Raw genomic sequence first — 11,416 nt, 5'->3', positions numbered from 1 at the left:
CCATGGTCAGAAAAAGCAGAGGTTTCATTATATTTCAAAAAGCTGAAAGGCTGTCATCAGTTCCAGGACAGGTCCTAGGACAGGAGGGGCAAGGTCTGACTTCTCAGTGCTTTCATTCCTAGATCTTTTTTCGCCCCCGGAGTGCACGTGCGAGTTAGACACCCGGCCACTGGGTTTCATAGAGTGGGACGTCCCCACGTCTCGGACCCTCCGTTCCTGTCCAGGCTGCTGGAGGGCAGGGGTGAGGGGGTCTCGAGCCGCGCTCTGGGGGCCTGAGCTTGAGGGTCTCAGTTCTCTGCCACCGCAGAAGCAGCCGGGCCGGGCGTGTTCTCGCGGGCGGGGCAGCCACGGCGGACCCCGCCCACCGCCCCGGGGGGCGGGGCCTGTGTCACGTGACGGCGCGCCGAGCGGTGAGCCCCGCCCGGCCGGAGGAGGCCCGGCCGCGACCCGGGCCGCGCGCTGTGGAGCCGCCCGTCCACCCGAGCGCTCGCTCTGCGGCGCCCCCCGCCCCGGCTCCTAGCCCGCCCGCCCCGGGCTCGCCGGCCGCAGGAGTGGCCTCAAGATGGACGAAGACGGCGGCGGCGAGGGCGGCGGCGGTGAGTGTCGGAGGTGTGGCCGGCCCGCCGGCGGCCTGGGGCCGGGGTCGCCTGAGGAGACGCGTCCGGGCGGCGTCGCTGCGGGCTGGTGACCGCGGAGGCCTGAGGCGCGCGGACCCGGGGCGAGGCGGGGGCTCGGCCCCGGGGAGGGGCGGGCCGCGGAGGGGTTGCCGGCCAGTGCACGGGAGGGTCCGGGTGCGAGGCGGGTCGCCACGGGCCGGGGTCTCCGCGGAGGGGTGGGGGTCGCCCTGGTGGGGCGGGGACCCTGCGGGGCGACCTTCCTCGCGTGTTGTTGCCAAGGGCGTCCACGCCCTCCGGACAGGTGTCGGAAGACCCCAGGCAGCAGCTCTTCTCAGGCGGTGGGAGCGGGCGAGCGGGTAGGAACCCGGGAGGGGAAAGTTTTTTCTCGGGGCTCCTCCGGGGTCCATCAGGGATGGGGGGAGGTTGGAAATTGGGACCGTTTTCCTGGCTTTAGATCCGGAGTGGTCTCTGGGAAATTGCTTAGGCGAGGAGGGGGGCAGCTCCAGTCCAGGTCTGGGCACGCATTTTATGAAAGAGCAAAGGTTACAGAGTAAGCAGAAAAACGAGTCAGTGTTGCGGAGGGTGGGCGACAGGAGCCCAGCCAGCAGCGGAGGGGAGCCCCGAGATCAGGTGCGGAGGACACCTTTCCGAAGTGGGTCGTGCCGGTGCCCGGCGTGGCCCTGGTTGTGTGTCCGACATTCCGCGTCCTCTTGCAGGAAGGGTCGTGTTTGTTGTAAATTATTTAGTGGAATACAAATTACTGTCGTGTCATGCTGTGAATTAGGTTTCAAAGCTGAGTAACGTGCCTCCCTGTATGGGGAGTGGGTCCATTGATTTGGAAAGCAAAGGGTTAATGCCCATATTTTTTACAGGAACACCCCAAGTTGAGGCGCTCTATCCTTTGGCTAATGATCTCCTTTTTGCTGACAGACCGAATCATCAGAACCCCGTGTAATAAGGGAGTGTTTAGAAAAATCTTAATTACAGGCTGCCGGAGCAGCTGCCTGTAAGAATCAGCAGTATTGAAGGGTTCGGGATGAAGTGGTTAATCAAGGTGCCTTCTAGAATGCAAGTGCTGCTCAGAAGGAAATCATTTTTGCTGAAAGAAGCGGTGCGGTAGGGCTGGTGGGAAGTTGGCACCAGTCATGGCATTTGGCAAGTTCAGTTCTCATAGTTAAAGCCAGGGGTAGCACTGTGGCACCGAGTGGGTGTGTTGTTTATGAAGGAGAATGCTGTGTAAAGAAGGAGCCCAGTTGCAAACCCTCCTACAGCCTGGCTGTCGGTCTGGAGACACCGGATCCTAAGTAATAGATTCCCTCTGGATGCCCTGCTTTTTTGCCCAGCACAATTTGGCATAGCAGTTTTCCCCTTATTATAAAATAAGACAAACAACTGTAATATTTGAATATTTGACATTAGAGTCAAGGAGGCTAGCTGTCTTGGCGATTTTGTTTGGAAAGTGCTTCTGACTCTGACTAAAGAAATGAGGAACACTTGAAGGTAAAAAGCAGGTATAAAGAAAAAAAATGAGCCAGTGTGCTGCAGCTATTTATAGCTCTCCAGAACCATAACAAAGGATGATATTAGGTATCAGTAAGGCTTAAAACTATCTTTGGGTTATTAATATCTCTTTTGGTAATGTGTCACAGAGAAACAACCTTGAAATTCAAAAATATATATGATGCGTGACAGTATGTATTACACTATAATTGTAAAAGATTGGAAACAGTAATGTTCAATAGTAGAATGGTGAGTTAAATTTGGGAAGTTTGTGAGGGAGACATTTTCAGCCATTAAACATAAGCAGCTTTGCATCCTTGTCTAAACAATGAAAAAACTGGTAATAATATGTTTTATTTTTTTAGTTTTTATATTTTCCAGGTGTCTGGAAAAAGTGTGTGCTACTTTCAAATTTGAAAAAGAAACTCAGTTTATAAAAGGCATACAGATGTTTTACATGTACAGGATGATTTAATTCATCTCACTGGAACATTGAACAATGAACAGATATTCATTGTCTACTAAAATGCCAGGCAGCATGCTAGGTGCTGCCAAACTTTTAACCTTTATTGGTTTGGTTTATCAAAATCTTTCTTCCTTGAATTGTGAAAGACATTTAAGAATATGTTTGGTAATTGAATAAGTAATTTTGAATCAAATAAAAATCTTTCACAGTTTTGAAATATGAGTCATTTTTAGTGCTTGTTGTATAAACTTGATGTACTGTTGATTGTTGGAGGTTTTGAAGTTAACATACCTTTTTATAGTTCTGTACAGTTAGCATCACTTAGATTAAAAAAAGTTTTTTTTAATATTTATTTTTTAGTTATAGGTGAGCACAGTATCCTTACTGTACTTTATGTGGTATTGAGGATCGAACCCAGTGCCTCACACACACATGCCAGGCGAGCACTCCACCTCTGCCATAACCCGCCCAGATTAAAAAAAAGTTTTGCTTTAAAATTCATGTTTTAAAAAATGAAGTTCAAGGGCTGGGGATATAGCTCAGTTGATAGAGTGCTTGCCTCACATTCACAAGGCCCGGTTATAATCCTCAGCACTATTTAAAAAAAAAAAGAAAGAAAGAAGGAAAAGGAGAAAAAAAATGAAGTTCAGCCTTTTGAAAGAGAACAATTTCAGTTGCCAGTTGATTGTAAAGCATAACACTTTTTGATATACCTTTAGAGTGTAGGAAAGAACTTTGAGCTGTGTCTGGGGAGTCAGTTTCAGCTTGTTTAGGTGAAGTAAATGATCTATTCATACAGTAGTTATGACAGAGGCCAAAGATTATTATTTTTTTTTTAAATGAATTTTAACATTTTATTTCTTAGTTTTCGGCAGACACAACATCTTTGTTGGTATGTGGTGCTGAGGATCGAACCCGGGCCGCGCGCATGCTAGACGGGCGCGCTACCGCTTGAGCCACATCCCCAGCCCGGCCAAAGATTATTTAAAAGATCTTTTTTGTTAATGTTTTGGTTGGGTACTTTAAAATTTTATTTAAAAGTTGATTCTCACTTGCTGCTTTTATAATATAACTTTTTGTTCAGGATGTAATTCTTTGTTCTTTCAATGCAAGATAAGGAGAGGATGGTGGCATGAATGGCTGGAAGGCAGTTACAAGGAGGAGCCAGTTGGGGGTACAAGATTACAAGAACACATTGTTTCTTATAATGTGTGCAGAGTGTAGTTAAGGTATTTGTAATTCTTTTGGCACTTGTTGCCTTTCTCTTTTCAACAGTTTTTTTTTTTTTGGATATGTCTCTACTTGGAAGGTGACTGGCTAGTTTGGCACATTGCCATCATTTGTCTGATTGATGTTCCTGAATGGATCGTCCATGGCAGATGAGGTGAATTAAGTTAAATTGGTTCTCCTTCCTGTTTCCACTTACTCCCATCAGTATAGGTGAGGATTAAGTCTGGCTCAAAGTGACACTCAGCCTCACTCAAAATAAAATAAATATAAATTAAGATTAGATTGAGATTCTATCTTTCATGTGTCAGACAAGTGATAACCCCCAAGTTTGAAAGCAGAATGTTGGCAAGACTGTCTCAGCATTTACTGGTAGGAGTATAAATTAGTCATGGCTCTCAGGGAGGCTCAATATACCCTATGTCCTATTGGCTTAAATCCATTTCTTGCCTTTTCCCCCTGCAGAGGGATTCACCTCCACAGGCAGCATTTCCCTGGTCCTTGGTCACCTGTCCTCCACCTGGATTTGGCCAGTGGGAGCCACTGGTGGGAGATTGGATGGCAGGAGGAAGAGGGAAACCAGGTGGTTTTGTTACTCTTCCCCTCCTACTGCCTCAGACAGTGTCTCTGCAGCTGCCTTGTCCTTTGGCCCCAGCACCTGAGCTTTGGAAATACCTCTTCCTGTCTACTCTGCAACCAAGAGGTGGGAGCATCTTCTTGCTCTTGCTAATCTCCAGGCTGTCTTACTGTTTCTTGTTTGACTTCTGTTTTCCATCACATAAGTAACCAACTCCTTATATTAAATTCCCTCAGTTTCAGACCCTTAAAGAGATGGTTATTTCTCTGGGTGGACCCCAATATATACAGGATGTTGGTCAATATAAAATTACAAGTGTAGCAGGGCTTAGGGTGTAGCTCAGTGGTAGAGCTACCCCTGGGCTCTGTTGGGGGTGTATCACAAGTATAGAAATCCTTTGACCCAGCAATGCCAGTTCTAGGAATTCAAGCCTGCAGATACATATGTCCATGTGTGAGATAATATAGGCAAAAAAATTATTCATTGCTTTGTTCATCAGCAGAAAACTGATTAGATAAATGACAACATGCCCAGATGGTGAATGAAATTGTGAAATTGTAGAAAGGATCAGGAAGCTCTTTGTGAATTGATACAGAAAGAGCTCCAAAATACACATGAAAATTACAAGGAACTAACAACAGTGGCTACCTATTTGGGGAGGTGATGGGGAAGATAAGTGAAGAGGAAACTTTTCACTATATGCCTTTTTATTTCTTGACATTACAAAAGTTTTGTCTATCTTCACTTTCTAAAATTAGAAAACAATTTTTATGGACAAATAGTATAGTATACTGATAAGAACCGTCTTACCTTTTTTTTTTTTTTTTTTTTGGTGTGGCGTACAAACCCAGAACTTTGTACTTGCTAGGCAAGAGCTTTACTATTAACCTACCCCTACCTCCCACCTCCAGCCCCAAATATCCTTTTTGAGGGAATTTATGTATTTATTTTATTTTATTTTTTTATTATTATTTTTAATCTTTTTTTGGGGTGGGGTTCTTTTTTTGTCTTTTTTGGAACTGGGGGTCGAACCCAGGGCTTTCGAATGCAAGGCAGACGCTTTGCCACTGAGCTACATCCCAGCCCAATTTTTAAAAAATATTTTTAAAATTGTTTATGGATCTTTATTTCATTAATTTATTTATATGTGGTGCTGAGAATTGAACCCAGGGCCTCACACATGTTAGGCAAGTGCTCTACCACTGAGCTACAATCCTAGACCTTTATTTATTTTTATTTTTTATTTTTTTAAAATATTTTTTTAGGGCTGGGGATGTGGCTCAAGCGGTAGCGCGCTCGCCTCGCATGCGTGCGGCCTGGGTTCGATCCTCAGCACCACATACCAACAAAGATGTTGTGTCCGCCGAGAACTAAAAAATAAATATTAAAAAAAAAATTCTCTCTCTCCTCTCTCTCCTTTCTCACTCTCTCTTTAAAAAAAAATATTTTTTTAGTTGTAGATGGACATAATATCTTTATTTTTATGTGGTGCTGAGGATTGAACCCAGTGCCTCACACATGCAAGGCAAACGCTTTACTACTGAGCTACAACCCCAGTCCAACCCTTTATTTTTTAAAAAATATTTTTTCAAATTGTAGATGGACATAATACCTTTGTGCTGTGGATGGAACCCAGTGCCTCTCATGTGCTAGAAGAGCACTCTACCATTGAGCCACAACCTCAGCCCTATGTATTTATTTTAAATGACACAATTAATTTATATTAAATGTAAAACAAAATGTAACCTATACTTTCAGTCTGTTCATAGGAAACTAAAAGCCACTGAACTTTAAAAAATAAATTGATAAATAATAACTTTGTATATATACACACATATATATGGCATGTTGTAATAGTTTTGATAGGCTTATCTCTATACTTTTGAATGATTAAAAAGTGGACATGATAGGTGCTTTTAGATTTTGTTTAGAGCATACTCTTTTTTTTATACCTTTATTTTGTTTTATTTATTTTTATGTGGTACTGAGGATCAGGGCCTCACACGTGCTAGGCAAGCGCTCTACCACTGAGCCACAATCCCAGCCCTAGTCACTTTAAAAAAAAAAATACTTTGTTTTATTTATAATTGGATACAAACCTTTATTTTATTTTTATGTGGTGCTGAGGATCAAACCCAGGGCCTCGCACATGCTAGGTGAGTGCTCTACTGCTGAACCACAACTCCAGCCCCATAGTCACTTATTTATTCAAATGTTGATATAGTTTCTACCAAATGCCAAGCTCTGTGCTGAATAAGTGGTGAATAAGGCAGATGAATTTCCTGTGTTGATGGAGCTTATGCTTAAATGGGGAGATGGACAAGGAAAACCCTAGACAGGAATATAAAATAAATGCAAATTATGCTAAATGTGTTTAAGGAAATCAAAAGATTGAGGGCAAGGGGTTGGGTAGATGTGGGGTATGGGGTGGACAAAGTTTCAAGAAAGCATGTGGCCAGGGACAACCTCTTTGAGGAAATCTTCTGCAGCAGCTTCTAGGGATAGTTGCCTAGCAGAAGGGAAGGCACTGAGCTGCCCAGACCTGAGTGTGTGGCTTAAAAGGGGAGTGAAGAGGGAGCTGGGCAGGCTGTCAGATAAAGAATGCAGATTTAATTCTAAGTGCATGAAGCTACTGAAAGATTTTAAACAGAGGTATGTCATTAGATTTATGTTTCAGTAATTTTTGCTAATATTTACTTAATGCTGTCAGGTTCTTTCCTGTGTGCTTTACATATCTTAATTTATTTACTCTTCCAACTATTACCAACATTTACAAATAGGAAAATGGAGACATAGGGAAGCTAAGCAAATTTCTCAGACAGTGGTGGAGCTGCAATTCAAACTCCACCCTGCCTTTATTTGTGGTGGGATTGAACTCAGAACTTTGTGCAAACTAGGCAAATCATCTACCACAGATGGTACTACATCCCCAGTCCCCCACCCAGTCTTTTTAAAAAGGATATTCTAGACTTCTGGATTGGAGGAGGAGGAGGTAGGACTTGGGACACCAATGAGGAAGCTGTTGCTTTGATTCAGGTGAGAGTTACAAAGAGCTGTGGGTTAGGATGGTAGTGGTGAAGTGCAGGGAAGGAAGGACATGAAAAAACAAGTCTATATAAAAACATACCAGGGCTGGGGTTGTACTCAGTGGTAGGGCGCTTGCCTAGCATGTGTGAGGCACTAGGTTCGAGTCTCAGCACACATATAAATAGATAAAATAAAGATCCATCAACAACTAAAAAGAAAAAAAACTAAAACAAAACAAAACAAAAAAACACCAGATTTAGAACTCTTAGAAATAAGGAAAAAAAAAAAATCCAGGATGGGCAGGTTGGTGCATGCCTGTAATCCCAGCAACTCGGGAGGCTGAGGCAGGAGGATTGCAAGTTCAACACCAGCCTCAGCAACTTAGAGAGGCCCTAAACAACTTAGTGAGACTCTTTCTCAAAATGAAATATAAAAAGGGCTGAGGATGTGATTCAGTGGTTAATTATCCCTGGGTTCAATCCCCAGTACCAAAATCAAAACAAAACACCCCCCCAAAAAAAAATCCCCCAACCCCCCAAGGTTAAAAAATAATAGACAAGCACTCACATTCCTATTACTCAGAATTAGTGTAGTATCTGTTATATGTCATTGATTTATGTCTTCCTGGTTTCTTTCTTTCTTTCTTTCTTTTTTTTTTAAAGAGAGAGTGAGAGAGGAGAGAGATTGAGAGAGAATTTTTTAATATTTATTTATTTTTTTAGTTCTCGGCGGACACAACATCTTTTGTTGGTATGTGGTGCTGAGAATCGAACCCGGGCCGCATGCATGCCAGGCGAGCGCGCTACCGCTTGAGCCACATCCCCAGCCCTCTTTCTTTCTTTTAATAAAATAAAAGCACTACAGATATGACCCTCCATCTCAGTATATGGCAGTGTCCTTCTTTCAGTTGCTCAGGCCAAAACTGTGGTGATATCTCCACCTCTTGGGCCTTAACCTCCTTGTATCACTCCTCTGATCTGCCCCATCCTCATCTTATTTAGACTCCTATCCTCCTCTTGTATCATGACTGGTTTGCTCCAAACCCTGGGGCTGCAACTCTTTTGTAAAAGAACCAGGTAGTAAATACTTGAGGCATGTGGGGCCTCATATGACTGACACAAATCATCTTCCCTTTTTTTGTTAAAAAAAATTCTTTAAAAATAAGTAAAAAAAATTCTTACCTTGGGGGCTCTTCTACCTCTTACCCTTTCTCTTCCCTCCCACCCTTTCTCCCCTGCTGTCTCAACATTTCCTATCCCACTTCTCCCCTTCCACTCCAGTCACACTCACTGGTCTCCTTGTCACTGTGTGAACTTGCCAGGTGTGCCCCTGTCACCGTGCCCTTGCACTTGTGGTCTCTGCGTACTTTCCCCTTACTCTGCTCATGTGGTGCTTGCCTGCTTGGTCTGGTTTCTGCTCAAGTGTCTCCTTAGCACAGAGGTCTTACTCAGCTAGGCTTTCTAAAACAGCACTCCAGCATCACTCTTTTTCCTTCCCCAGCTTGATCTTTCTTCTTAGCACTTATCACCACTTACTATTACATTTTTATTATTTTTAAATTGTCTCTCCTCAGATGAAGCAGGAATGTTTTCTGTTTTTATCTACTGCTAAGTCTCTAAGACCTAAAACATGATTGGTATATAGTAGGTCTTCAGTAAATATTTTTAATAAATACTGAATGAAGTTGAAGTCACATTGTATAGCAACCCCTGGTCCTGTTCTTTTCTTTCCTTTCATATTTCCTGGTGGCAGCAATTATGGGTTTGCTGTGAGGCTCTCTGGTTTATTTTTCATACTTTTGAAGATGGGTGTGTGTGTGTGTATCCATAAATGATACGTAGGTCTTTTTTTGGTTTGTTTAGAATTATAAAACTGGTATCATACTCTATGTAAAGATTTTTAGCTTGCATGTGAGATTATCTGTGTAATGATCTATAGACTTTATTCCTTTCCTTTAACTGCTATCACATTTATAAATCTTGTCCTGTGTTGAACTTTTTTAAAAAAATATTTTTTTAGATGTTGATCGACCTTTATTTTATTCATTTATTTATATGTGGTGCTGAAACTCGAACCCAGTGCCTCACACATGCTAGGCAAGTGCTCTACCACAGAGCCACCGCCCCAGCCCCTCTTTGTTGAACTTTTATGTGCTTTTTTTTTTTTTGTACTGGGGATTGAACCTAGGGGTACTTTACCACTGAGCTGCATCCCCAGTCTTTTTTTTTTTTTTTTTTTTTTTTTGAGATAGGCCCTTGCTAAGTTTCTTAGAGTCTCCCTAAGTTGCCCAGGCTGACCTTGAATTTGTGATCCTCCTTCCTCAGCCTCCCAAGTTGCTGGGATTACAGACATGCACCACTGCACCCTGCCGAAGACTAGTTCTTAATATAATTTAAATTTGGGGGGCATTTAGTTTTGCGCCAGGAATTACAGGTGTACATCACTATGCCAGTTTATATTGTTAATTTTACACTGATGTTACAAACAATTCTGAGATGAACTCCACAGGATTATCTCCTTTTTCCAAATGTGAGAGAGTTTATAGAGTATATTGCCAGAATTGCAATCATGGGTTTTAGGCATGCTTTCAGTTTTCCTAGATTCTGACAGATTGCTTTCTTATTAGGAGCTGGTGAGTAGTGTTCTTATTTCCCAGCATTCTTAGCATTCTAATCAACACTTGGTGTTTGTCAGACTGTTAAAGGTTTGCTGCTCTCATGAGTAAGAAATGATTTTTTATTGCTTTAATTTGCATTGCCTTATTAGTGATGAGACAGATTTTGGAGAATCAAATGGGCATGGACAACTTGAGGGAGGTTAAAGGTGCAGGAACTGCAGGATTCAAAGATGAATTTGGGTTTCTGGCTTGTGTGTCTAGGTAGGTGGTGGTGCTGCTTAGTGAAAAGGGGAAAAATATTTTGAAGGTTCTTTTTTTAAATTTTTTTTTTTTATCAAAAGCATCTTGGCTTCCACTTTAAAAGAAAAACAACAATAAAACTTTAATACATGTTTTTTTTTTTTTTTTTTGTACCAGGGATTGAACTCAAGAGCATTCAACCACTGAGCCACATCTTCATCCCTATTTTGTAATTCATTTAGAGACAGGGTCTCACTGTGTTGTGTAGTGCCTTGCTTTTGCTGAGGCTGGCTTTGAACTTGCGATCCTCCTGTCTCAGCCTTCCGAGCCCCTGGGATTATAGGCATGTACTATCCTCTCCTGGCAATGCATGTACTCTTTTCTTTTTTAAGATTTATTTATTGTAGTTGGACACAATACCTTTATTTATTTTTATGTGGTGCTGAGGATCGAACCCAGGGCCTCGAACATGCTAGGCGAGCACTCTACCCCTGAGCCACAACCCCAGCGCCCCCATGTACTCTTTTTTTTTTTTTTTAAAGAGAGAGAGAGAGAGAGAGAATTTTTACTATTTAATTTTTAGTTTTCGGTGGACACAACATCTTTATTTTATTTTATTTTTATGTGGTGTTGAGGATCACCTAGCGCATGCCAGGTGAGCGCGCTACTGCTTGAGCCACATCCCCAGCCCATGTACACTTTTTTAAAAATTTTTTTTTTTTTAGTTGTAGATGGACACAATAGCTTTATTTTATTTATTTATTTTTATGTGGTGCTGAAGATCAAACCCAGTGTCTCTCACATACTTGGTAAGTGCTCTACCGCTGAGCTGCAACTGCAGTCCCTGGCCTCCTCCACTTTTTCTTTTTTTCTTTCTTTTTTTTTTTTTTTTTTTTTTTGGTATCAGGGATTGAACTCAGGAGCATTCCACCCCTGAGCCACATCCCCATCCCTGATTTGTATTTAGAGACAGGGTCCCACTGAGTTGCTTAGCACCTCACTTTTGCTGAGGCAGGCTTTGAACTTGCAATCCTCCTGCCTCAGCCTCCTGAGCCGCTGGGATTACAGGCATGGGCCACTTCATCCACCTGGCCTCTACTTTTGAAGGATATTTTCAGTGGATATTATCAAATTAATTTCTTTCA

General features: G+C 42.6%; 2 protein-coding genes across 2 annotated transcripts in view; both read left to right on the top strand.

Moving 5' to 3' along the window:
- Window positions 1-456: 456 nt before the first annotated feature.
- The window catches only part of CYTH3 (cytohesin 3), an 88,454-nt gene continuing 77,494 nt past the window's right edge, over window positions 457-11,416 (top strand). The window contains exon 1 of the mRNA XM_081297561.1: window positions 457-596. Coding sequence (XP_081153687.1) covers window positions 563-596 — 34 coding nt within the window. The 5' untranslated portion in view covers window positions 457-562. The remainder of the gene's footprint in view (window positions 597-11,416) is intronic.
- Window positions 467-11,416, top strand: part of LOC308650966 (signal transducer CD24-like) — a 41,925-nt gene continuing 30,975 nt past the window's right edge. The window contains exon 1 of the mRNA XM_081297565.1: window positions 467-596. The gene's annotated coding sequence lies outside the window, so the exon portion shown is untranslated. The remainder of the gene's footprint in view (window positions 597-11,416) is intronic.

The sequence above is a fragment of the Spermophilus citellus genome, assembly GCF_964194105.1.
Source record: "Spermophilus citellus genome assembly, chromosome: 6".
In the NCBI taxonomy this organism is placed as follows: Eukaryota; Metazoa; Chordata; class Mammalia; order Rodentia; family Sciuridae; genus Spermophilus; species Spermophilus citellus.
The sequence above is the reverse complement of the archived record's forward strand: the minus strand, read 5'-3'. Positions and strand labels throughout refer to the sequence as shown.